Source organism: Ornithodoros turicata, unplaced genomic scaffold, assembly GCF_037126465.1.
Source record: "Ornithodoros turicata isolate Travis unplaced genomic scaffold, ASM3712646v1 ctg00000843.1, whole genome shotgun sequence".
Classification (NCBI taxonomy): Eukaryota; Metazoa; Arthropoda; class Arachnida; order Ixodida; family Argasidae; genus Ornithodoros; species Ornithodoros turicata.
In genome coordinates, this window is record NW_026999404.1 from 1,262,240 (window position 1) to 1,288,872 (window position 26,633).

Genomic DNA, 26,633 nt, shown 5'->3' on the forward strand with positions numbered 1-26,633 from the left:
TTCTTTCCTTTTTTTTTTTAGAGTGTAGCACGGGCTCCGGTGGGCCCAAGCAAGAGCCAACCTACTTTACAGCGACATTTTCAATTCTCCAGTTTTGATTTGGGAACACGTGTGTGTGTGCGCGCGTGTGTGTGTGTGTGTGTGGGGGGGGTATTAGGGATTATCTTTTTGCGCGATTTCTTATGCGTTGCTTCAATTCGAAAGCACTCGAAACGACTTGCCGGAACACAGCTTACGCACACACAACGAAAGCGCAAGCAAGAAATACTCCATGGCGTTTGTGAGCCACTTCCAAAACGAAGTCATGCACGTTTTCGTTTCATTCAAGACGAACAAGTGCGATCATATGTGCTAAGAACTGAAGTTGGACGTCAGAAGCAAGGCAAATATCTATGTTCGACAAGCAGAGAGGGCTTATCAGATGCTAAGTTGCGGGTCAAGCACAGATGTGGATATCCAGCCCATTGTTTTGTTCTACACCGTCACCCGAGCCGGGTTTCAGCGTATCACTACTCAGAGAAAAAAGGAGAGAGGAAAAAAAACAGAGTGCGATAGAAGTGATAAAAAAAAAAAAAAACATTTGGAGCTGTAATTTAATAACGTTGCAACAAAGCCGCAATTCTCACTCCCACAAACGGTGTCACAATCTTCATCCTCACCCCAAGCCCCATTGCTCAACATCTCTCAGTCTCCTCAATCGTGAGTTGCCTCAACCCTTTCACTAAGCCTGATCACGTGTTCCCCGTTCTCACCCTCTGTACGATCCCTGCGACACATACGGAACCGGATCACACGCGGCGTCCTCCAAACCGATCTACAAAAACCCAACAAAACATCTCTCCGTAATTTCCCTTCAAGCCTGCCGCCGCCGCACCCACTGAAGCGGGCGGCACACACACCATGGTCGGCCACCAAATCGACCGTACGGTCTTCGCAGTGCTGGTATTGGTCACGTGCATCGGGTAAGATATATCTCTTTGTTCTGTCGAGGCGGTAAGATGAAAGGAAGTCCAAGGATAGTCGTGTTGATTGGCTCACAGGTACGTTATCGTACCAGCTGCTGGCGTGACGTGTTTACGTTTTTCTTGTTTTCTTTTTTCAAGTTGTTCCGCCGTAGCGCTCAATGGAGCGTGCGCGTTTCTTTTATTTTGATTTCAAAGCGTTGTTATTGTAGATGCGTGGAGTCAGTACAGTCAAACTCCTTTATAGCGAACACCTTTTTAACGAAAATACCACTACAGCAAATTTTTTTTGCGGTCCCGCTGGAGCCCTATAGGTCCAATAATGGCCATCCTTTTTAACGAAAATACCTTTACTGCGATTTTTTTTTTTGCTGCCCCCTGTGAGTTTCGTTGTAAAGGAGTTTGGCTGTAATTGTACAGTTTTGGAGAAATTGAAAAACCATCATGCGAAGAAAATAACACAAAAAGAAAAAGAAAAAAAAAAAACGAAAGGAAGGAACGAAGGTGGTCGTACATAGAGACGTACATCCTCTATACCCTTGTAGTTCCTCCAATCACGGATGATCACGGAGGAAATGAGGATTCTGCCAATGCCCTGTTATGCGTTATGACTGGCTTGGTTTAGTTTTGGTTTAGTTTGGTGTAGGGAAAAATAAAATGTAGAATCTATGAGTCTTGATGTTCCACCTTGCACCATAGCTTGAATAGCATAAACGACAGAGAATCGTGTAGGAGGTATAGGAGGTGTTGGATGTATATCAATTTTGGATATATTTTTCAAGCGCTTCATGAGATTAGAATTATCGAATGAAGCATTATTTATTTTGTGAGCGACCACAAAAGTTTAACGAAGCGCGTGCAGTGTTATTTTTTTTTTCGTCTTCAGAGCGCCGTAGGAAAATTTCTAAGGGCCATACACGAAAATCTACCTGCTGAGACTTCTTTTTTTGTTTTTCACGCAAGTTGGACGATTCCTTGCGGCGCAACACGATTTTAAAAATGTAAGGGGAATCCGATACAGGTTGAAGGACGGCTGTTGAGGCGGGTCAATCGTAAGTTTTAGCTCGAGGAGAATTGCAATTCAAATTGTTTCCAGTAAAATGTGTAAGTAACAATCTAGATTCTTTGTTGCTGTGTACATCTATGCAGAATTATTTTTGTGAAATTGCCGTATTTATTTTGAGAAAAGCTATCGTAGAACTACCCAGTTGAACATAATTCGCTGTGCGGAAGAACTATCACACTAGTACGCGTGTAACTATCGAAAAGCGCGCGTCATTCAAAGAGGGACTCTAAGAACAATACGTGACCCCTGGTGACCCCTTTGTGATTGAATACCGGACAGATGGTCTTCTACAACGCTAGGCCCTCAAGACATTTTTTGTGTGCAAATCACAGGTACTTGTAAATGAAGTTTGTTCCAATTGTATTTCTCTCTGAAATGTCCCAATTTATTATCGAAGTCCCACTGTGCCTAAGAAATTCACATCACAAATCCAATTAAGTTAGAAGCAGTACGTAAAATACTAGCGAAGTAAAGAAATAATAAACGGAGCAAAAATTAAAATTCCACTTCAGTGGAAATAACTACTAAAAGTGCAAAAGTATAGTGATGACAACTGGCTATAATAAAGTTCCTCTGTGCTCTATACGCGTATGATTTCTGTTCCTTACTGCACGCGGGCGGACCTGGGGCCCTGCAGTCTAAATTTTTGAAGGGCTCGCGCGTTTCAATTAAATCGCACAATGGGATGAGATGAATTTGTGTATCTGTATATTTTGTATCTTTCGCCGACTCAATCTGCATGACTTCAACGACCTTTAGCCACGATGAGGCCGTGCTGACAAGAAGTCAACAACCGAGCTCAGGCACCGGCGGTGCACAGCGTTTTAATCAGCAGCGTCCCGCACAATCAGGGCGCAGGCCTCCGACGAACATCCGGAACAATCAACGACACCCCAGCAACAACGGTTCCTACGACTACTTCATTCTCAGTCAGCAATGGAGTCCGGGATCGTGCGCCACTGAATCACGGGTAATTATTTTACTTCGGGGAGTCACACGAGCGATAACCCCCCCCCCCCCCCCGAAAAAAATATAAGAAAAAAAAAGAAATACGTAAAAGAGAAAAAAGCTTACTACGTTGAACATTCTCACAGAGCCGGAATATCGCGAGTAGCGACATTGCAGACGACAGCACCGGCCCTGTCGTCTGCTACGAAACATTTTGGGGTATTTACGGAATATTTGGGGTAAAGTATTTTCGGGGCGTTGGCTGAGCTAGAATCACCATGGTGCTAGCTAGAGTCACCATTTCCGCAGGATAATGGTTGTAGAAGAGCACGAAAAGACATTTCAAAAGAGTACAAACGGAAGAGCACGATAAGGGCACGAAAGGAAAGCTGGGACATTTTGCGCATCTTCCGCTGGAGTATTCCTGGCAATGTCGCTCGTGTGAATGCACGGTATGTCAGAAAAGGTGATGCAGACGACAGTGAGAGGGAGCACGCTGAAGTTTGATTCTGTTTCTATCCTGACTCTATTTTGCTAGCACAAAATAAAGAGTTAGTGTGTGTGCTGTGAGAGGAGAAGTGAGTACTCCACAATGCCAACAAAACGAACGCTTTAGGACTTGCCTGAACAGGGTGCACCCACCCCTCTGCACTAGTGCACGTAAGAGGGAGGTGAAGTGAACAGCACTTTTTCACTCCCCAATTACTACAACTTTTCTACAAATTAGAAGAAAAGTATTCCTACACGAACGACGAATCAGCGTAAGGTCTGTTGATGATCGAAGGCATTCGTTGTCAGATATTTAGTTTTCCTTATGACGTCATTCAGCGAACAACAATATGCCAATGAAAGCGATTTGTCACAGTATGCAAAGTTTATAATGGCTTAATTTCATGGCGGTGTGCTTCGTACTGGTAACTGATCTGTCCCAGCCCTACCAGCTGCAGAAGTTTGTATTTGTGTTGTTTGCTTATTTATTAGAGTACAGCTTTGTTAATTGATTTTCCTGCGTAGAAAACACCTTAATCCGTCTTATACTTGATTGTATTAAAGCAGGGCGTTGTCCATTTTCGAGATTTGAATGCACCTTCCAGCGCTGCATTGCCTTTATCGTTTTAATTTCCTTATTACTGACTAGTGCGTGACCGGAAGCAAGAGGAGATTCTGGACCATTCACGGGCTATGGTGAGTGTCAGGCGACTTTCTACATCTTATACTGTAACATTTCGTCGCAATCTCACAAAGCCAACATACACCCCATTCTCCACACAGGCCTAGCGGTGACTACGCGTCTCCCAGCTACTGCCTGGACGAACGCTTCGATGGCCGAGTTCTCGATGTAAGCCGCCAAAGGCACCACCGCCGAATGCGTCATAACGGCATGCTTTCGGGCACGACCTACCAGATTATAGCGACCATGTCATAAGCACCCCATCCCAGCGCCGCATTTGGAGGCTATAGCGGAGGCGCTATATACTCATCCGCCCGGTTACCTCAATTTGTACAATACTTCGTACATCAGTTTACCTTAGTATTTTTGTACAGGCGGTGGATGTCCCATAGAAGATGATTCTTTTTGAAGTTGTTTATCATCATCATTCTATGCGTTTGCATATAGGAGCTGCTGCTGTCGTCTGCTACGGCTGCCGTGTACGTGCGCCTCTGCGCGTTCAAAATTCAAATTTTCATATTCCAATCACGATGTAGACCTCGCGAGCCGATGTGTAGCGCTCCAAGCGGATCGTGCGGGCAAGGTCCTCATAGGGCTTGCCGATTACGACACGGTCGTTATAATCTAGTAGGTCGTGCTTTCGGAACATCATGGGAGCTTTCTCCTAATCCATTATACGATCTCTATCAACAGCCCATTAAAGGTAGCCTGAACCAGTACTGGCCTTCATTGACCAGCACTCAAGCCCGGTTTTTCACCTTCTGGTAAGCACAGTGTCGTGGGCAAGCAAGGAAATGGAAACCACTGCGGCGTCGCTCATGATCAAAGCTGTCTCTCGAACGCACGAATTACAATTATATATAAAGCCATATATGGCCCAGATGGTATGGGTACCCTCGTAGATGGGTACGGTGGCGTGCGCTGTCCTGATGACTACGTGGTTACTTGAGTTACTTGGCACTGTACTGCAAGTCAGATCGCATAAATGTGCATTGGTGGCGTGTGAGAAACAGCCGATCAGTTTCTGACACCTCAAGGCCTACCAGATGTATTAGCACTGTTCTTGTGTTGCTTCACCAACACAGCGAGCAGAGCGTGAGAATGGGGCTTTTACGAGATGTGCGCAAAACATAATATTTATTGCCAAGAAGCATTTTGTGTCCCCATAAAGACGTTTGCCCCTGTATGACCCTTTTATTGGTGACGTTTTTCGTTTTATAATTCACAAAACCTCTGGCTTGCGCAATTGACTGCTTCTATTATTTATCTGACTACAAAAACGCTTCTGCAAAATTTTGTGGGATTCGAAAGAAAACGGCAAGTTTTTTCGCGTTCTTTCGTAAGCAGTACAACAGTTAATGGACTTCACCGGCCCTCTTGTTCACAGGCGACACCAATGGCAGAAACATGGGACATGCGCGGGAGACGTTCCTCAGTTAGCCGGTCTCCTCAAGTTCTTCAACACGACTCTGGCGGTATATAGGAGATACAACGTTTACGAGTAAGGCAGCCAAAGCTTCTATGATTACAAGATTGATCGATAGTTTGATGTAACACGTTATCCTTGCTGCGTACCGAAATATAATAAAACGTTGCGCTTTGACAGGTTCCTTTCCAACAGCAACATTACGCCGAGCACAACTCGTACGTACTCGGTAAGTTTGTCCACTATTTTTCTAGTGTTAAGAATTTTTGTATTATAGTAGGTATGGTAAGTAGGTAAAGAAGCAAAACCTAGTTGAACGATAGGAGTGTCCGTTCTTTATATGTCGGAGTGGCAAATGAATTATTCTGTTTATATGAAAGCGGCAATGAAGTTAATTATTTAAATAATTATATACAGGTGAACAACATTCGAAATGCTCTCTCAGATGATATTCGAGAGAAGGTCAACATCGTCTGCACGCGCTCGCAGGTAAGGGCTTCGCATTCGCCGGAATCCGGCATTAACGATAAATCGAATCAGCCAATGCGGCATCAAGTTCGTTACAAAATGTCATTATCGTCTTCCGTGTTTTACAGACATTATTAGCGCCAGTGCTGACGGAAATTCGATTCTGTCTGGACAAGACCTTGTCTTTAGTGCACTGCCAAGGAAGGACGAGCGGTTGTACATCGAGAAACTACTACCTACCCTACTGACCACTGCGGTAGTCATGAAAGATCACCATTTCGGAGGCTGCACGAATAAGAAAAGTTGGTCCAGAAACGCCTGCATATTCCTGCATTCACTTGAAGATGTCTTTCCGAGTCAGTTCAGCTGTCCACGTGTAAACATGCGACCGAGCACAGAATATATAGGATAGGATAGGATTTAAGATATATTTTCTATTTCTAATCTAATCTAACCTATAGGATAAAAAACATCGCACCACAGCCTGACAATCGAACACGGGGCTTTATCAGCTTTTGCTGAATAACAACAACAACAACAACAACAAATACACTGATGATGATGAATGGGGAAATTCGCTTTTGCTGAACAAAAACTACAACACTATTGTATTCTGCATAAAATGGTGAAACCACATCGTGTGCATTACTGATACGAATACGACGCAGTCACCTGCCTCTGTGCTGCCGGTGACTAAGCTGGATAAATTGATTTGGTGTGGTGATAAAGAATTCTGGACATTTGGAATTTTATGACAGGATGTCGGCAATAAAGGTGTGCAACTTTTGTAAAATCCAATTTGGAATGTTGGAACATATTTTCGCTTGCACGTCGCACACGCTGCGATACATCAATGCTGCTTACCGTTATCTTCTTGGGGCACAATAAATGCCATTTATTCTGGTTCACACCTCTCATGGCGCATAAAAAGTAAATAATACAAAATGATCACTGGGAGTGTACACTGTCCGTTTCATTTTTTTTTCTTCACTTTGCTCACGGACATCGAAAAGTTGGTAAGTACACTTTTAAAGAGCCCTTACGTTTTCATGGTTTTAGATCCTTCAGGGGGGCAAACCACAATATTTAATGAAATCAAACAACTCAGGAAATTGACGCCAGGATTCGATTTTCTTCTGGATTCAGGCCTTCTGATTTCCTGCCAGATATATCTGGTCAAGGGCCAGGGGGCTTAATCGCTTTATCGTCATTACGGTCGTTACAATCTAACGAGTGGCGGGAAATTCTAAAAGGTGGGTACGTGACACATTGCGCGTGACGTATACCACGGCCTTAACGTATCGCGCGAAGGGCGCCGTGCACGTGTTCTATCACGTGCCCACCTTTTTAAATTTCCCGCCCACCTTTTTAAATTTCCCGCCCGCCGTTTTGAATTTCCCGCCACTCGTTAGCTTGTAACGACCGTAACGACGATGAAGCGATTAAGCCCCCAGGTTCGAATCCTCATATCTTTCAACATCCTTTTCCTTAGTTGTTTTATTTCATTGTCGAATGGTTTTCAGATAAGAATCATATTTGATGTTGGCCGGTAAGATGCAGCACTAATCGACAGTTGTGACCATGTTGACGGCCACTGATTGGTGATCGAGCGTGCTGGAGAGCGTTGGGACGAAATTGGCGGAGGAGGCGTAGACGCGAACGTTGCAGTGCAAATCTTCTGGCTCTATGCTCTGGAACACGTTATGCTCACTACATGCTGCACACATGCTGCCTCATATATTGGCGTTTCGATTCCAGGTGATACCTCTTTATTCTCGAAGATTACGTGCGTGAACTCCGACATGCCCACAGATCACACGCAAATGTCCAAAGCCCACCAGCAGGAACACGGTTGACTTGAACAATGTGTCACGAAACGCTATTGGTTCATGCGCGCTGCGGATAAGATAACGCAGTCAAATGTTTCGATTTCAGGGTTTTTCTCTTTGTATGACGAATCCCCATACCGCAGAGAGGACGACTTTTAAGAGGGCGGCTCGGTCGCCGCACTAGCGACCATTTCTGGAAAACGTAAGTGTAATTCAGTGCACGTCCAGCCTGTTCCCTTACACTCACGGCTTCCCCGCACGACATCATACTATAAGTATACGTTCGCGCGACGGCTTCTGAAGAATGCAATATATTGCATGCGCATACCAGACGCTCACAAGCACGCGATAGTAGGTCGATGCGTGCTGCTTCTACTGCAGGCTGTATGTGGGCATAATTCTTAAACGTACGTTCTCCCGAAATTGTTTGTTCTATAGCAGCGATTGGTTAGATATCTGAAGTGACGTCATACTTTCCGTCATAAATCCGTCACTCATAAGCTACTATGACCAGCGGCACGGCCGAGCGTTGGTGGTAGCCACAGGGGTGACACAAACCCGCGATTGTTGTAACTACCCTCAACCGGGTGCTTTTGGCAAAACTGACATCTGTCCTGGTCGCACGTCATAGAAAACATCATTTTGAGGTCATGTGACTTTGTTTACATGTCATTTTGGCGCATACCGACATATTTCCATCGCCATAACGCCAAGAGATAAACGTATTTTGCCAGCGTAAACTATGCGGTGCTTCTTCCGCAACATGGTAGCCCATTTCTCCTTAGTTTAAGTACATCGCATCGGCTCCGTTCGTCATCACATCTTTGGAGGTCGTCAACAGTATCCCTGGGTTTATCTGCAAAACTGCGCGTTTTACTGAGAGATTATGGGATAAAAATAATTATTGTGATCGAAAGACATCCAAAACGTCGCGCAGAAACAACGACCGCATTGTTTACAACACGGTTTACAAACGGTTTGCCCGCTGATCACGGGCGCCGCCATCTTTAAGGTCACGTGTGCTTGACGTTTGCTGTGACGTGCGACCAGGACCTGTCCAGGATGCATTGCGTTCGCCCAGCACGCTTTCGTCGATGGAGCAATACATATTGGATGCCACCCCTGTGGTGGTAGCCGAGGTTGTGCTAAGGCTGGATGACGGTGGGTTCGAATCCTACCACGGGCTGTGCTGTCTGAGGTTTTCCCTGGGTTTTCCGAAGATTTTCCAGACGAATGTTCGCACAGTTCCCCCTGAAGTCAGTCCAGGACGCACACTAACCCCTCTCCCTCACTGCTTTCTGCTGTCCTATCTTCATCTGTCCACGTCTGTACGTGGCTCATAGCCACAGTTGCTTCGCGGCGCTAACACGGAACTAAAAAAATATATAAGCTACAATGGATTTCAGTATCCAAAAGGAATCGAACCCAGGTGTTCCGGTTTCGTTTTATGTTTTTTCTATTTCTGTCTCTCTCTTTCTCGGTTTCCTTTAGATTAGGTTAGGTTAGGTTATATTGAAAGGAAAATAAACGATAAAAGTCTTTTTCGGCATACACCGGCAAAAGCAGAAGTTTAGCATCAGTGCATAGTCCCAGATCCTATACCCGCCATCATTGATCCCAGCGTCATAAAGTAGCGAAGGAATCTAATTGTCAGGAGCTCTGTCACGTGGCCATGCACGCTGGAGTGGCTCGTCGTGAATGCTCCCCAAACCGGATCGCACGTGACCTTATATTGATACATACACAAAACGAAGCCGCTTAATATAGACATCTCGCTCTTTCGCTTCGTGCTCACGACTTGGTTGCCGTTCTACACTCATACTGGTGATACAGGCGGACACAGAGAGACACAGCGAAACAATGACGAGGTTCCTGATCGCCACGACGGTTCTCCTGCTGGCTGCCACCATTATGTGAGTCTGAAGCGGCGTTTTGTTTCGCTACAGTTATCTGCATCGTATTCCGTCTGCTCTGTTCCTTTCTCATTGCAGAAGCGAAGTAGAATCTAGACGGAAACGGAAAAGGCCACCTGCAAGCACAGACAGCAATTCCTACGATTATTTCGTTCTCAGTCTGCAATGGGGACCAGGATTTTGCAGAACAGTGAGACGGGTGAGTACCTGTACCAAGGAAGTATTAGATGTAAACAGCATAGGACAGCTGTCACACTTTTGGAGTCCCTCTGTTGTGTCACTAGTCCCGTAACAGAAGTCCCGGTAATTCAGAAGATGTGGGTTCGAGTCCTACAGCTGGCTAACCTTTTCAGTGACTTTCATCTTTCATCGTTAATTTCTTAGGCAACTTGAGGCCTTGTATGTGATTGTCCCTTCTATGTTGTTCCAGCCTCAGAACATCAGTTCTCTCATGTTGAACATTTGCCGCTTGCGGCGATCCCTGTCGTATGAATGTGTGTACGAGTATGCAAAAATGTAAGAGTGAAAGGAGGATGAGTGAGAGAGAGAGTGACTGGTTTGTCCCTTCACATGACGCACCCTGCAAGTCGCTGAGAAGGCGTGTTAGCTTAGCTCAATTGGTAGAGCCCTAGATCGGCAATCCAGAAGATGTGGGTTCGAGTCCTACAGCTGGCTAACCTTTTCAGTGACTTTCATCTTCCCGTAACAACAAACGCGACAACAGAAAAAAAAATTTTTTTGCGTGTAGCGTCTAGACCGTTGTAAAGCAGCGTAACGAATTCTTTGAACTTCTATACAGTGCGTGGAAGACAGCAAAAGGACATTCTGGACGATCCACGGTTTATGGTAAGCACATCGAACGATAGGTCCTAAGAATCTTCCTAGAGAGATTCCTACTCGGAACAACCTATAGTCAACTAGTACTTGGATGGTTTGTGCATAATCTCGAATGGGGTAGAGTGAAGAATGAAGACACAGCCAACGGGGCATCGTGCTAAAGAAAGCCTGATGGCTTATACGACGTGACGTAGTCGTTAAGAGACGTCCACGAATCACGATAGTGCTTTCAGCAGCAGTAGTTATGGAGTCATCAGCCGCATGAGCAGCTACTGGAAGCCAACGAAATCCTGCATGTTTAAAACCGTATGTTAAAACCGTAAAAGCGGTCGACATCGCAACTCCATATGATTGGCGTGCAGGATTCTATATCTAGATAGCGTTGAGGCAGCCTCACTAGATATTAACTCTGGCAATTCTGTTCAGATTTCTACTTCAGTATCGTCAGCGTAGTATAATCTCACTGCTACCATCCTTTTGTATACTACTTGACCACCTTGACCATCGCTCACAGCACGAAATCACGAATTTTATGCGTTTGATCAACAGGCCTAGCGGTGACAACGCGTCCCCCAGCCATTGTCTCGACCAGCATTTCGACGAAAGGCTTCTCGACGTAAGTCCGTCTCTTCATCCACCAATCGTTCTGACGCATTGCGTTTAATGCTCATGTTTCTTTCCGAAGCCTATTAGGCCAAGCTTAGATAAGTACTGGCCATCTCTGAAAAGCGACATTAGACTATTCCACACATTTTGGTAAGGTCAAGATAATGCACGTAATTACGAACGTACACATAATGGAAGTTGAATTGCCAGGCAGCACGAATGGCGGAAACATGGCACGTGTGCTGCGGACGTTCCAGAATTAGCTGGGCTACTCCAGTTTTTCAACACAACGCTGAAACTGTACAAGAAATATGACGTACACGAGTAAGTAATCTCAACAGTGACTCGTAAGCTTTCAAGTATAGCGTTATAAACGTTAATGTGAATGCAAAGTGTAATAAACGATAAGACGCGCTATGTGCTGCACTGTAAAACACAGCTTCACCGTTCTTTGCAGGTTCCTCACGAATAGTGGCATTACACCAAGTCTAAATAATTTTTACGCAGTGAGTATTATGCTTTTTCATAAACGATAAGGAAATAATGTTGCTTCGAGCGCCTCTTTTTTTTTTTTGTTTTCGTGCAGGTGAATGACATTCGTCAGGCATTGTCCGACGATATTCGAGAGAAGGTCGACATCGTTTGCAAACGGTCATTGGTACGTTGTCGCTCTTATTACATTTACTAGAGGTAAAGGATAGCTCATACAGAAATCTGTAATATTGGTATAGCGGATGTATAACGTCCCCCGGCTGAATAATTCGTAAACAGGTGGTGTCATCGAAGACCTTTCATTTTGGTAAAGGTCATTGGGACATCGGTCATGAAGTGAGTAGCGAACGGCTCGTTTGCGTACGCTCACTAATTAAATAAACATCCTAACTTTTAAATTTTACTTCGCAAGCTTTCCAAACCACTGTTCTACGTATCGGGACCTGCAGCGCAAGGTATTCTAACAAAAAAAGAAGAAGAAAGAAAAGTGAAAAAAAAAAACAAAAAAAAACGCGTCGACACTTAGTGATTTTTTTCGAGTAATTAATCGGTTTGGGTTTACATATTTCTTGCGCGGAGCAGTGCACCAATGCGCTCTTTGGATCAGCTATCCCGCTGTCAATTTCGTGTTCATCCGCCTGACGGAAGATAGTGACGGAAGTGACGGACGTGAAGGATGATAGTGACTAGGAAGATCCGTGACGGAAGATAAGGAACAGTCGCTAGACCGCAAATGACGCTTGGTCTACCTTCTCTACCCGACTAGTACACAGCGCTCACGGCGCATTCGTCATCCTCCATGATAAGAGCACGCTATCTCACCTGCGGAACGACAGAACTGTCAGTGCTGTTTACCAGTGGCGTTGAGAAGGAATACCAAAGATACCAAAGCGTCTTTTGAGGCTGTTCCTAATGTTTCGTCGCCCCCATGCGTGAACCAGGCGGATGAACACGAAATTAACAGCCGGATAGCTGGTCCAAAGAGTGCATTGGTGCACTGCTCCGCGCAAGAAATATGTACACTGAAACCGATTAATTACTCGACAAAATTACTAAGTGCCGAAGCTGTTTTTTTTTTCTTGGAATATTTTTCGCTGAAGGTCCCCATACGTAAAACAGAGGTTCCGTAAACGTGCGAAGTAAAATTTAAAAGTTAGGATGTTTATTTAATTAGTGAGCGTATACAAATGAATCGCTCGCTTGTCAGTTCATGGCCGATGTCCCAAAGATCTTTACCAAAAATACAGGTCTTCGATGGCGCCACCTGTTTACGAATTATTCAGCCCGGGGACCTTCGTGAAACACCCAGTAGACCGATATCTCAAGCACAATATCGATAAATATAGATTAAAATGATTTGATCGTTATATATCAGTATTTCACCAATCGATATCGCGAAGCAGAATCATTATCATCGTCATCTTCGCCTCTCGCGCTGCCACACTTTAGGCCACCATAAAACTTATCATGCAACCCGGCCCTCCTTGTAGTTCATACTTCCGCAACAATACATATCGATATTGATAATCATACCCACATCGTTCCCGATCTGGTACACTCCCATATCTCCCATACACTCCCATATGGTGCACCCCCATATGATACGTCATTGTGGCATAGTAGAATGTTTGTGTCAGCTTCACAACACTGTTTCCATAAAGGGGAATCATATGCCTTATGCCGTTTCATCGTTATCGCAGGTATTCCCAGAGCCGTTGTTAACAGAAATTCGGTTCTGCTTGGACAAGTCTCTGACGCCCGTCCACTGTCGAGGCCGGGTTAGCGGCTGCCGCAACAGGAACCTCTATGTACCCTTCGAAACATAACCGCAGAACGAATGTACATTAAATTATTATGGTACCAATCAATGTTAAGATGTCACTTTTCCTTCAGGACGTCCCAATATCGTGACTGCTTGTATCTGCAAGCGGAACTGGAAACTGCACCATTCGTACGATACCAAGAAAATATGATGATTGTTGCGACATGGGTTCTGAGTCGACGTGGTAGCGAGCCGACACAGCCAGGGAAGGAAAACTATACAGGTTTATTTACAGTGACATGTCAGTGTGCGCAGTATGGCGCGCAGCGCTTTTAAAGGAGCTGTGAAAGCTATCTCAAAAATTTTCCGTTCCGAACGCGTTGTGCAATCAGCACTTGATGATTAACACGAACTTTTTCTCTGTACGCGATATTTTTCCTAGAAAAAAAAAAGACACTTGAACATCGCTGCGAGCGTTCCCACTCGACGCGCTCCTCCGGGTAAAACTAGAAGGAGAATGAAAAAAAAAATAAAAAAATTCATTGGTGACGTAATAAAAAGTTGAAAGCGGCGACCGTGCTTCTATCCGTGTCAATGCTGACTGGTTTTCTTTTCTATTTCTTTCCCCCTGCTTTCTCCCTGTCAAGTGATGAATAAGGGAGGACTTCGATATTCCTGGTCGTGAATCCCCCTTCTCGTTCTGGAAACAAGGAAGACCAGGGAAAATTCTGCTTCCTAAGATATATGCCGCGATTAAGAACATAACATCACTATTTAACCACTCAAATTCAGGGGTTTTCGATATGTGTCCAAGTCGTCTTAGCGAACGAAAGACACATTTTATATGAGAGAACTGATGTTCTGAGGCTGGAACAACATAGAAGGGACAATTACATACAAGGCCTCAAGTTGCCTAAGAAATTAAGGATGAAAGATGAAAGTCACTGAAAAGGTTAGCCAGCTGTAGGACTCGAACCCACATCTTCTAGATTACCGGTCCAGGGCTCTGCCAACTGAGCTAAGCTAGCAAGCCTTCTCAGCGTGTTGGCACTGAGGCGCTGAGACGACCAATGAGTAAAGAGCGCACTTGTTCACAAGCGACCTTGGAGCTCCAGAGGGGGGGAGGGGGCACGCCCCCTCTCGCCCCCCTCTCGGTACGCCCATCAGGTGGCAGTCTCTCACATCCGTGTAACGCGGGTGATCTCATACCCTCCCTATAGAGGTACCTAGACACTGGGGTCACTCCATAGGGTGCTCGCATCTAGTGACCAGCGACAAATAATTTCCTTTTCTTTTTGTTCTGTTAACCATACTTCCCCTCCTCCTCCTGGGAGTGCACAGGGGAGCATAGGTGACATGCAGATTGTCTTCTAGAAAGGCTGCCTTGCCAATATGTCAAGGAATATCCGGGTCTCGAGGTGTTCATGTCGCCAGATGATCGTGGTACAGATGTGGTATGCCTACAAGTACGCGGCCTTAGTACGAAACACCCAGAAGTACGCTTCTGCAATGCATCGCCTAGTTCTTTTTGGGAGTACGATGTTCCAGAGCGGCCGCATTGTCTCTGAATTCTTTGGAAATAACATCCGAAAAACGATCTCCTAGTATGCCTACCTATACCGTTTCGAATGGAAATCCTGAGACCAGTGTTTTCACAATCTGTGCGTCCCCTGCAGTTCAATGTGTTCTTATAAGCTGTTAGAGCTACGACAGATAGGGAAGTGGCGATGACAAACCCCAATCGTCATCAGTAAAATAAAATGCCGCTGTTGTTGACGGGGAACGACCCTTCGAAATGCTATAGACAGATGCCTGTGATGTATACGTTACTGCAAAAGACATAAGTTTAGATCAAGGCTACACTGAGGGGTGTACCATTGTACTGTGTCAGGATAATATCAGGCATCTCGTACACTGCTGACTCCTCGAAACAACGAAACAGTACAGAATATCTGTTTGCTATTCTTACTTTCAATCTTATCAGCAATCGAAAACTACAAAATATCATAAATTCCAGTAATTCTCAACCCATTTGCCTCATGCCTTCAGAGTTTACGAAAACAAAATCGTGATGAAAAGCACTACAAACACTTATGAGGCGGATTCATGAAAGTTCCTTTGGCACAGTCAAAGGCTTTCGCGAAGCCATCGAAATGCCGGAGGGGTCCATTCACCTTATACCAAGCGGGACTCTCGTCAGATTGAGTCATATACTTGTCTAAGTACATTGGGTTATTATATTCGCAGTATCCCAGGGCGTAGTAGATGAAGAACAACTTCTCCGTGCTGAACAGCGGAGCCTCCTTCATCCAGAAACTTCCATTCAGGGACAACTGCATGAAGGCCACGAAAGCGGGTCGAATTGCCAGGTAATCGAACAGGTCCATCAGGGATGTAGCGTCCGAATCTAGGGTCAGTTTAGAAAAGGGCGACGTCAGGACCGCGTAGTCCAGTCGCAGACAGCCTCTTGCGTTCTCCAGAGTGGAGACAGGGTCTGTGTCACCCGTTTTGAAGTAGAAGTTGTACGCCCACGTGTAAACAAACTGGTAGAGGGTTCGGTAGACGCGTGTAGCCACGCGAGGCACGTGCAAGCGTCGGACGGATTCGTCATTCGGCAGCCTAAAGTCAAAAACAGGAAGAGGAATTTCCATCTGTCGGAATGGTGGTTCCAGAGACGGAAAAGCTCGCAGGAACCCTCGCTTCCAGCCAGTGATTGGGAGCCGACCAGTTCTCGTTCCGTGTTTCTTTCGGACAGCTTCTTGTAGCCAGGAGAAATACAAATCATTGAGGGGACGAACGGGACTTCCAGTGTACATTTTATCGACGTATTTCTTGCGAAACTCCTTGCTGAAGAGTGCCTGCGGTACCAGAGGTTCCCAACTTATCTTCGCCAGTCTCTCGAGCAAGCTGTTCTTGAAAGTACGAGAGAAGGTACTCTCGCTCGAAAGAAATTCGTGGAACGCGTTCCTCAGGTCGTTGAGTAGGAGTCCTTGAAGGGTATCGTAGCCAACTAGGTGCAGGCTCTCGTCGTAGGCGAGCAACATTGGCACGTACGGTTCAAACCGGTCCAGGAACCGAATGCAGTAGTGAACGTCTGGCTGGTACGGAGCGAACGGCGGGTGTGCGGCGTACGCCAACGATGCGAGGTCTCGACGTAGCGTGCCGTCATGTATTAGAGGCGATAGAGCCATCACGACACGAAATACGATGTAGTTTAAAATGTCGGACTTCCTCGGTAGCGTCGGAGTATCGTTGAAACTTAGGAGGTAATCCGGGCTAGACACTCTCACCTCTCCGTTGGACTTGACTGTGACATGTTCATCAAATGCTCGTTCCAAGATCGTTTTCCAAACGATTAGTTTATTGTCGGGAAGATCCGTCGCCACCTGTCTTTTGCACCTCTTCAAAACGCATTCGTTCAAATGACTAGCGGGAGCCTTCCTCCTCGCAAGTTCGACTTCGAACAAAGCGACGTCTGTGTCAGCGAACTTATTCATCCACTTCATTACCGAAGTAAAAGCGGTCGTGAGAAATTCGAACGACTTGAGTGGCCCTTGAAAGTTGCCGATGAGGAGGTCGGGCTCGCCGATGACAGGCACGGAATTTGATGTACCCTCGAGTACGGAAAAGTGGAAGAGACTGTCCAGGCCCAGGTAACGATACAAGGCACCGATTCTGGCCGATACGTCCTCTTGCGACATCTTTGACAGGTGCGTGCGGAGGTACGGCCAGTTCTGCACCCGCATCAGGTACAGAAGGTTGTCTCTCATAGCGCCGAAGAGAGTCTGATGTGGGTGGACACAGGTATCGAAAACTAGTTTGGCCGTTGACATAGCTGACTGTGCATTATGGAGGATGTTCCCAACCAGATCGCTGTACTGGAACAAGAGATCGTCATCGACGGAAGTCTTTGCTTCTTCAGAGTATGGCTTGTGGAGATTTCTCCAGTTAGAACAGACATACAGGTAGAAGTCGTCGCACGGGTCGAAAGAGCTGTTCAATGAGTTTAGAACAGATCGGGCCTCACGACTACAAGCCTGCGTTCTGCAGCCTTGGCCCGATGTTGGCGTCAGGGAGGATGCGATCACATCGCTGTCCTGTACCTCATCCGGGATTTCTTGCCCAACGCTGAACGGGAGAGCGTCGAGACGACTTGGAAGGAACGGGTATGCAATGAAGGCAAACGCTCCCATTACTAACATTGCAAAGGCGGTGAGCACAACCCAGTAGGCTACGTGGTCAACAAGCCATGAACATTGATTGCCCGCACTAGAAAATACTATGCGCTTTTCAGACGTATGCATCGTACGATTTCCAAAAATTCGAACATCATCAACATTATCTTCTTCACAGATACTGGCCAAGCATATTCTTCTTCTTCCTCGCAAAAGATGGTCGTGAGCAACTAAGGGAGATTGGCCAGGACGATTGGGTGGAATTACATCTATGTGACCGTGATCATACAGGGTGTTTCAAAAAACGTGTCATTCGGACTTTATAAAAAAACGGGGCGACGGAAAAATACGGGGTAAACGGCATTTGTGTGGCAACTGAATTTGCCACCTTGCAAAAATATTTTCATTTGATTTTAATTAAAATAAATTTATTTAATTGAACTCCAAAATTTCCCAAGTCAACCTAACGTTTTTTTTACAGAATTAGAGAGCCTGTAGCGAACTTAGTCAGATCCACCAAGAAATCCGCTCGATATTGCAAAGGGTACTGCCCAAAAAAAGTCCCGAAGTTGTGGCTTCAGAGTTTCGGGTATTCAACAGTGCACCAAATCAGTCGGAAAAACGCGCGGAGGGTAGGACATGCTCCTGCCCCCATGAAGCTAGAACAGTTTATCGCCGGACCGGCGTGCAGCACAAGACGCGCAGATAACAAGGCAGGTGACATTCCACCATACGTTGATAAGCGGCAAACAAAAATGATTCCGCCCCTTTTTTTCCGCCCTGTGTTTTTTCGACCTTCTATCTTTCATGGGTGCAGGACTCCGACGCAGGAGCAGTCCTCCTCTCCACGAATATTTGCGTCTGATTTGGTGCGCCGTTGAATACCCGAAACTTCGAAGCCTCAATTCCGGGACTTTTTTTGGGCAGTTCCATTTGCAATATCGGGCGGATTTCTTAGTGGATCTGACTAAGTTCGCTACGGGCTCTCTAATTCTGTAAAAAAAAAAAAAAAAAAAAAAAGAAAACAAAAAAAACGTTGGGTTGACTTCGGAAATTTTGTAGCTCAATTAAATAAATTCAATTTATTTCAATTAAAATCAAATGAAAATATTTTTTCAAGGTGGCAAATTCAGTTGCCACACAAGTGCCGTTTACCCCGTATTTTTCCGTCGCCCCGTTTTTTTATAAGGTCCGAATGACACGTTTTTTGAAACACCCTGTATGTAAGGCCCATAACAGCGTGAATGTAGTGTCAACTGACGTATCTGCGAGCATATACGAGTATGTATGTATTTGGGAATGTGTACGTGAATGTGTGAGAGAGGATGGAGGCGGCGTCTAAAAGCGGTTCGAGAGAAGGATGCAAGATACCAGACCTACTGCCACAGACCTATTGCACTGCGCGGTCAAGTTCAGACAATATGTTGTTACCACACGTGTTTATTTGTACGGATAAAAGGGACGCACGATGTAGATTTCAGTGACGAAGGTATGTGCGCAGTGACGTGCAAAAAGGACGAAAGGAATACGAGACCCAGTCAAGAACACGATGTTACAAGTGGCTGGAGTCAGAGAGATGTACTTACGTAGTACATATCTCCTTCCGCACTGTTAGATACATTATAAATACGGTGGTTGCTTCTGTGCAGTTTGTCTCCATTCTCTTCGTTCGCGCCCCTGAAAGGCTTCACCTTATTTGCAGTTCGAAAATCAGCTCTTCTAATTACGGCGGTCGCCACGCAAGCTACGGTTCCACTTGAGAATGCATAGAACGGGCGGCGTGGTATCACGTCGGATACTTCCAAGACCGCCACTTGCGGCGCTGTCGCGACAGAGCAGCGCGACCCCTTTAGGTGCCGCACGGTGCAGGACACTGCAGACCAGGAGGACTACGCCGGCTTAGCTGAGAGGGAGTGGGAACAGACACCGGAAAGGCACGCGCTACCCACATGCGAAAGCTTCCAAAAGCGCATAAGCACATCACGGACTAACATCATGTGCCAATACAAATCGTCATCGCCATCGTCATCAGACCTTTGTCCACGTACAAGTTAAACGTGGATTCTAGTTTAGATCTCGGTACTCCTCACACTTTCATATAGTTTAAAACACATTTACACATACACATACACACACATATTGAGCTCGTTACTAGAAATACTGATACCATTAGTATTCATTTAATTGCTGAATAGCTTTGAGTGTTCCTAATTACGTGTTCATTGCTTATGCGTATTATTCACTCATTTCTTCAAGCTCTTGTTCCATTTCGATTTCAGCGGGCGTATACTTGCTGGGGAGCATAGCATCAGACATTGCTGTCTCGCGCAGCTTGCTAACCAGAATACGGTTTTGTCGGAACGGGGATATTGGAACGATGCTGAGAGTGAGATCCTTCTCGCCAAGATATATGACCTGAAGGATGTTCTGGATGCTGTCACGATCGAGCCGTATCCCGTCCACTTGCGTTACGACATCCCCCGGAAACAATAGCTTGTGGTTAGTCGGCGCTGTGTCCACTCGCTGGGAGTAAGAGGAGCAGATACGATTACAATGGGTCAGAAATCAACTACATACTGTAAACGGTATGAGTTGCCTACATAAAGTAGACCGAATATCAATAATTTAGGGAACAATGATAACACAAACATCGCAACTTGAGGCTTTGTATGTGGTTGTCCCTTCTATGTTGTTCCAGCCTCAGAACATCAGTTCACAGAATTCTGAAGTGGCCTGACCAGGCCACTCGCAGGCCAGGCGGTGACCTCCAAGGCACGAGCGCGGCTTCCTTTACGTCCAATGCAATGTGGGTGGCCCGTCGAAAGCAACTCTTGTGACCACGCCACGTTTGTCACGTAACAAGCAGATCCTGCAGGCTAGCTTTCACAAACTGCTGCTAGCTTTTTACGTGCGAGCCACAAAATACTATCTCTCAAATCAGAAGAGGACACAGCATGCATACCGAAAGAACGTAGACTTTGATAGTCTTCTTGTCTCGCTCGTCCCACGTGTTGGCGTCGATGATCCCCAGACCGTAAGGGTTGTTCCCTCCGCAGGTGTAACTACCGCCGCCCTGCAGAACGACGGTGTCCTTGGGCACTGTCCGGAGGATGGACAGCATGTCCTGTCTAGTGGACAACATGCGGTACGCGCTTGATGCCATCACAGAGAGCACCATCTGATCTGTGGTGTTGTGGATCATGTCGCGCACTTTCTCCAAAGACAGGTCTGCCACTGAAGTACCGTTCACAGACATGATCACGTCCAGAGGAAGCAGGTGCGATCTGTCCGCAGGACCGTTCCGAGTCACCGTCTGAAAGTTGTCCAATATATTTGTTCTGAAGCCAAGATTCACCTACACCGAATATGTGACAGGCCAACGTATACGAAGCCGTCTCAGTTTGACTCAGTTGATGTTTAGGTTGGCCTTTTGTTGATGTGGTCTTTCGAAAGGGAGGTGTACAGGTACGTCTCCCATATGCGTTGGGCAAATACGTAAGGAAAGGTTAGCAGTACATTTCTCTGAGTTGTATTATCGTCAGTCTGCTGACTTCATGCAAAGCCACATCACTTCCTTTTGGCAATCCCCGACAAGTAACCGACGATTACCTCGACGTAGATGAAGTCGTTGTTGTCTTCTCCCGTTATGACGCGCAGAGTGAAGCCATAGCCCCAGTACCTGAATAATTTCTTCTTCCGGTAGATGATGATATCAATCTTTTCGGCTAGTGACCGTCGACTGGCCTTATCATCCGTACCTGGGAAGCATTTTACTTTCTTTCAAATGACACTGCATATCCCAGGTTAGCAGCCGATGCCAAACAGCACGCGCATTATGAACGCCATGTTTTGCTGCTCTGTTCCCGACTGTGAAAGGCCTACAGGCGGCAAAGCCCAGTCACGCCAGCTATGCCCCCGGTAGCTATGCGTGTAGTGCTAGAAAGCTTCCGCAACAGAGCATAATTGAAAATTTGAAATTTGAATTTGAATTTGTCCAGTAATCAATAGAGGTAAACGAATCGAGCGCAGCATATACTGCTCGGTGGTCACATAGGCGCAAAGCGACGCGCCGTAAGAAAAATCGGCGTCATTGAATCGGGCACATGGGGATAACAAGGGTGCCCCCCCCCCCTTCCAAAGGGATCGTGTGTCGTCATTGCACATGCCCGGAACCCAAACAGTCTTGCGCAGTGACCCCTTTTTGGGCCCCCGCGCACTGGCAACTTACCACCAGCCTTGACGGAGTGACCTGGTTTGTGAAAATTGTAGTCGACTCCGGAGGATGCTTCACCACTCGTCTCCATGAATGTGTTGGTGGCATTAACTTGCGTCCCGCTCACCTTCACCTGAAAGCAAGACCACTCTCTGAAGGAACAGAAAGCAAAAACAAGTCAAGGTGGGTACTATACCATGGTCATGAGTTTCTTGAAAGACGGAGAAACAAAGCAAAGCAGTGGCTTCTGATTGTCGCCACCGATGTCGGTCATCTCGTCGATCTGCTGATATTCACGTTTGTCGTCGGAGTCGGCATTTATCGTGAAATCGCGATCAACGTCTTCATTCACCAGTTCCTGGATGGACGGAATGTCGCACAAGTCCTTCTTCTTTGACAGCTGATTCCAGTCAAAGTCGTCGAAGAACTGATGTGTCTTGAGGTCGGCGTAGCTCTTGGATCCCAGGCGCTGGACCGGATTCTTCTTCAGCATCCTGTAGGCCATATCCTTCGCAGGTGTGGTAGCCGAGTGCGGGTGCTCGTCGTTACGCGGCCACTTGAGCGGAGAAGAAACGATCTTGTCACGAAGGGTTTGCTTAGTCTTCCCTCGGAACGGGACGCGACCGGTCATCAATTTATACATGACAATTCCAGAAGACCACCAGTCTACAGCACGACCTGAAAAGGACCAACATAGAGCATTGAAGTGTAACTCACGAAAAGGACTGTACTCTAGTGCGAGAACTGGTTTAATGAACGTTAAAGAACAGGTACGCGCAGAGGCGTATGTACAGTGCTGGACAAAAGTTTACGGAACGCGCGAGCGGTGTATTTTCTCTGGGCAGAGACACCCTAGCGGCGAGCGGAAGCGGGCGAGTCCACGCGTTCAGAGGGATGAAAGAGTGCGCTTGTGGCGACCCACCGTGGTAGTAGTGGTAACTTTGCTTTTGAGTGTAACGAACGCCAAAATGGCTTCGTTTTCGATCTGCTGCACCGAGCGCGAGTGGAAGTCCCTCCGCTATCGGAGAGATAACAGGACGCTAAGATGAACTGAGGTGACAACGGGCTCGCAGTGCCTAGCTTTTTTTCTTTTTTACGCTTCAGCGTAATGCAGCTGACATGGCCTGCGCAGATCCCGAACTTAAACATCATCGAAAACGACTGGGGCAGCCTGAAGAATAGGATGAGCAAGAGACGGACGCCTACAAGGAGCAAGGGCGCACTGTGGGAATTTATAGAAGCAGAGTGGTCCTTGCTACGTGAAGACGTGGACCTTGTCCGTCGGCTACTATACGCTTCCCTTCCTGTGCGTATGGCCCCAGTTATTGCTGCGAAGGGGGACCGAGACAGTATCGTCTCCCCCTGCCTCTTTTTGTGTGTGTGTGTGTTCAAGGGTATACGCTCTTTTCTTCTGTTTTTGTCTAATAAAAAAGAAAAAAACTAGGCACTGCGAGCCCGTTGTCACCTCAATTCATCTTAGCGCCCTGTTATCTCTCCGATAGCGGAGAGACTTCCTTCCCGCGATAGCCACTCGCGCTCCGTGCAGTAGACCGAAAACGAAACCATTTTGCCGTTCGTTACACTCAAAAGCAAAGTTACCACTACTACCACGGTGGGTCGCAACAAGCGCACTCTTCCATCCCTCTGAACGAGTGGACTCGCCCGCTTCCGCTCGCCGCTAGGTTGTCTCTGCCCAGAGAAAATACGCCGCTCGCGCGTTCCGTAAACTTTTGTCCAGCACTGTACAATCGCCATCTTCCACCTACTACCGTAGAGCATCGGTCCTTTATGTGAAGGGGCTAATTGGGGTACAGCTTCGCCCTTGGCGATGAAACTCCCCATTAACCATCTTGTAATAAACTTGTTAGGGGCATAAAGGGACGCTGACTATGCGCATGTTGCAGAGTTGACGCGAACGGACAATGCTTACCGTAAGGTCTTCGCTTGAGTATTTCCGGAGCCATGTAGGGGATCGTTCCTGCAGATTCACCGTCGTTGAACTCAAATGGGGTTCGTCTGAAGTAGCCCCGCAATGGCCTCTTTGAAACTGCCAAGGGTGCACATGATGGTAATGATAAATATCGCGCTTGCCCATAGAACAACAAGGTAAACGTACTGTCCCCCTATTATAATTTCCCCCTTTGATTTGCTCAATAAGCCTCTACCTGACAAACGTCATCATGACGTTGGTAGAGAGACCGAAACCAAAACAGATCGGAAGGGGAAACCTGGGCTCCACGAATGAGCAATTGCTCGCTGAAAGAAAGTAGGACCGGAGGTGGCGTCCCTTTCAGAGACCATCGTAATCCCCTCAAGACCGTGGTTTTCAGGCGCGACCTAATGTTCGCCACTAGCTTTGAACGTAGTTCAACCCTACCAAACTCGTGGCGCTGTCGAACATTATGACGTCATTTCTTTACAAACAGGTAGAGGTCTATACGTTGAGAGTTCTCCTTTCTAATGGCTTACAGAAAAAGGCGCCTTCAATATACGAAGGTTAGGCCAAAAGGATCCTCAGCCTATTACTTCACAAAGTTGCATCATTTTTTTACTTGAAAGCTGATGATAGATTCCATAAAAATGTCTTACAGTGAGCGTTGCATATCTTCGTGGTGTCGAAGTCAATAACCTTCACACGACCACCAGGTATGATGAGCATGCTGGAACAGACGTCAACGTTGCAGCAAACTCAATGAGCCATTGGGAATTATCCACAAAAAGGGGCGCTCAGTTCTATGCTAATTGATGACAGGCGACATGGTGAAAAAGCAGGAAAAAGCATGCACTGCAAGGTATGCACTGTGTAAGTTTGCGCTTCCAATTTCGTTGTTAACGGAGTTCTCCAAACAATGTAAGATAATATAATGTTCGTCTCACTTTGAAACCTTTATATCCCGATGTAGAAATCCTCGCAAGTGCAAATGCTCCAGGGCCAGGATGAGCTGGGCCATTATTATCTGGACGGCGTCGATTTCCAGGAACTGTTCCTTGGTTACCACACGCATAAGGTCCACGCCAGGAATGTACTCCATGATGGTAACATAGGCCTCCTAACCAGTCATATGAAAGGTTTTAAACGAATGCGTAGTTCCAATAATGGTGACACGATGGTTTCTAACCGCAGACCTCATAAATGTCGCATAGTCACGATTTCGGAATCAATAATTGTACGTACCACCACGCAAAAGCAGCAGTAGTACTTGACCAGAAATGGGTTCCTGATAACAGACGCCACCACCTTGTCCATGGCCGCCTGCTTGTGCTTGCTGAACCGATCCGTAGCCACTAGTTTCACGGTACACGTTAAATTACCAGGCTTGAACCTCGCCAGGTACACCGCACTGCAAGAATGCATAGCGTAAAGTAGCGAACCGACAGTTCGAACCCAAGACTGACCCAAAGCCACCAGCTCCCAACAACTTGAGGCTCTCGAAGTCTCCCATCTTCGGTATAAACGATGAAAACGGAGGCTGTTCGGGAAATGATATCTGCAACATGTCGACTTTTTACGATACAGGCCTCTAATCACGACACTAGACTGCGTGAGTTCTTTACGCCTATCTCACCCTTTCCAGTTTGTTCACTATAGCATCACCGATCCCCACCCAGTCTGTAACAGGGACTTCAGCGATCTTCTCCAGGGACGTGGCCATTTCGCCGACTATAATAATCAGCTTTCGGATAGTGTGGCCCAGGACTTTCGCGTTATCCGGGTTCTTTTTTGTGCACTGCGTGTACCACACTTAAGTATGTACAGATGAAGGCAATGACGTCAAGGCGCAAGCTCTTCTGAACTGGCGCTCATAAGGGTTCCTTAGTGCAATAGCGGTTTGCTCACCATTATGTGCAGGGCATGAAGGTTTTCGACCATGTCTCGTACATCCTGATAATCGATGACCTGCTTGTTGAGCTTGAGCAGGCACTCCTGGGCGTGAAGCATTACTTCCTCCTTGCAGAAGTGAGCCAGGGGATCGCACTGCAAGGACGTGTTGCTCTCGCGCTTTATAAAGAACTCTAGTAGCACTGAAGCAGTCTTTGGAACCTACGTGGTTGACATTCATTTCGGTGAAAATTTCGCAGGCGAAAGCGAATGTGAATTCACTGACTGCTCGGTACCGGATGGTTTCCAGCGTCTCTGAGCTACATACCTTTGGGAACATGGTGACTAACATCTTGGCGGATGTCCTGCGCTTCTCCACCACTGAAACAAACAACCGCCAAAAATATCAGCAAATTACGAAGAGTCATTCGTTTGCGACCCAATGTACGAAGACCTCACGCGTTTGATCTTTTCCTGTCATCCTGTCTTCATTGATGGGGTCAGGGCTGGACATTGTGACCGTGAAGAAGACAGCAGCAACACAGCTGGGTTGTCGGAGTTACACTGCACGGGAACGCGGACTAGTTCGTTCTCTAAGAATGTGCCAGTACGAGATCAAGAATTGTTGCACGCGGTAGGAGGAGCAAGCACTCGTGACCTGTGCGACGACGCCTACTTTGAATCTCCTCGCGCCAAGAAGTACTCCTGTTGATAGTCTTAAACAAAATTTTGGCCTAGGAGAAGATACTGCTTGCAAATTACCATTCTGTGTAGTTCTAAGATATATCAGGTTCAAAATAATGCAATGACAGCTAAGTGCAAGGAGTTGATGTGCAATGTCACGGCACTGTTGCAACAGCGTGAACTTTATGCTTCGAATTTTATTGAAAAGTCGTGATGGTGAGACTACCCCCCCCCCCCCCCCATTTCTTCCGTGTCACGTCG

At 46.5% G+C, this 26,633-nt stretch overlaps 4 protein-coding genes across 4 annotated transcripts; 2 read left to right on the forward strand and 2 right to left on the reverse strand.

The window, feature by feature from the left end:
- Positions 1 to 718: 718 nt before the first annotated feature.
- LOC135375252 (ribonuclease Oy-like) lies at positions 719 to 6,949 on the forward strand. Its single transcript, XM_064607986.1, has 9 exons — positions 719 to 962; positions 2,788 to 2,998; positions 4,115 to 4,161; positions 4,249 to 4,315; positions 4,841 to 4,911; positions 5,535 to 5,648; positions 5,754 to 5,802; positions 5,991 to 6,062; positions 6,170 to 6,949. The coding sequence occupies exons 1-9, from the start codon at positions 901 to 903 to the stop codon at positions 6,287 to 6,289; spliced, it is 813 nt and encodes a 270-aa protein (XP_064464056.1). The 5' UTR covers positions 719 to 900; the 3' UTR covers positions 6,290 to 6,949.
- A 1,044-nt stretch (positions 6,950 to 7,993) lies between these two features.
- LOC135375214 (ribonuclease Oy-like) lies at positions 7,994 to 13,544 on the forward strand. Its single transcript, XM_064607930.1, has 10 exons — positions 7,994 to 8,072; positions 9,704 to 9,783; positions 9,862 to 9,982; positions 10,583 to 10,629; positions 11,170 to 11,236; positions 11,306 to 11,376; positions 11,437 to 11,550; positions 11,684 to 11,732; positions 11,813 to 11,884; positions 13,419 to 13,544. Exons 2-10 carry the CDS (start codon positions 9,731 to 9,733, stop codon positions 13,542 to 13,544), a joined length of 720 nt encoding a protein of 239 aa, XP_064464000.1. The 5' UTR covers positions 7,994 to 8,072; positions 9,704 to 9,730.
- A 2,017-nt stretch (positions 13,545 to 15,561) lies between these two features.
- Positions 15,562 to 17,673, reverse strand: LOC135375215 (neprilysin-1-like). The gene has a single exon (XM_064607931.1). It carries the CDS (start codon positions 17,671 to 17,673, stop codon positions 15,562 to 15,564), a length of 2,112 nt encoding a protein of 703 aa, XP_064464001.1.
- A 2,193-nt stretch (positions 17,674 to 19,866) lies between these two features.
- Positions 19,867 to 26,421, reverse strand: LOC135375257 (microtubule-associated serine/threonine-protein kinase 2-like). Its single transcript, XM_064607993.1, has 14 exons — positions 26,148 to 26,421; positions 26,017 to 26,069; positions 25,707 to 25,910; positions 25,435 to 25,596; positions 25,265 to 25,356; positions 25,044 to 25,209; positions 24,746 to 24,918; positions 24,458 to 24,528; positions 23,799 to 23,915; positions 22,065 to 22,546; positions 21,884 to 22,001; positions 21,265 to 21,413; positions 20,618 to 20,968; positions 19,867 to 20,178 (listed from the first exon to the last, which is right to left on the reverse strand). Exons 1-14 carry the CDS (start codon positions 26,200 to 26,202, stop codon positions 19,891 to 19,893), a joined length of 2,481 nt encoding a protein of 826 aa, XP_064464063.1. The 5' UTR covers positions 26,203 to 26,421; the 3' UTR covers positions 19,867 to 19,890.
- Positions 26,422 to 26,633: the final 212 nt, after the last annotated feature.

Coding starts and splice junctions, on each gene's coding strand:
- LOC135375257 (XM_064607993.1), bottom strand. CDS start 26,202: ATGTCCAGCCCTGACCCCATCAATGAAGACAGGATGACAGGAAAAGAT. Junction 25,597..25,706: donor TTCATGCCCTGCACATAATG/GTGAGCAAACCG, acceptor TGGTACACGCAG/TGCACAAAAAAGAACCCGGA. Junction 22,547..23,798: donor ACTCAAGCGAAGACCTTACG/GTAAGCATTGTC, acceptor GGTCCTTTTCAG/GTCGTGCTGTAGACTGGTGG.
- LOC135375214 (XM_064607930.1), top strand. CDS start 9,731: ATGACGAGGTTCCTGATCGCCACGACGGTTCTCCTGCTGGCTGCCACC. Junction 9,983..10,582: donor TTTGCAGAACAGTGAGACGG/GTGAGTACCTGT, acceptor ACTTCTATACAG/TGCGTGGAAGACAGCAAAAG. Junction 10,630..11,169: donor TGGACGATCCACGGTTTATG/GTAAGCACATCG, acceptor TTTGATCAACAG/GCCTAGCGGTGACAACGCGT.
- LOC135375252 (XM_064607986.1), top strand. CDS start 901: ATGGTCGGCCACCAAATCGACCGTACGGTCTTCGCAGTGCTGGTATTG. Junction 4,912..5,534: donor GCCCGGTTTTTCACCTTCTG/GTAAGCACAGTG, acceptor TCTTGTTCACAG/GCGACACCAATGGCAGAAAC. Junction 6,063..6,169: donor TCGTCTGCACGCGCTCGCAG/GTAAGGGCTTCG, acceptor CGTGTTTTACAG/ACATTATTAGCGCCAGTGCT.
- LOC135375215 (XM_064607931.1), bottom strand. CDS start 17,673: ATGGGAGCGTTTGCCTTCATTGCATACCCGTTCCTTCCAAGTCGTCTC.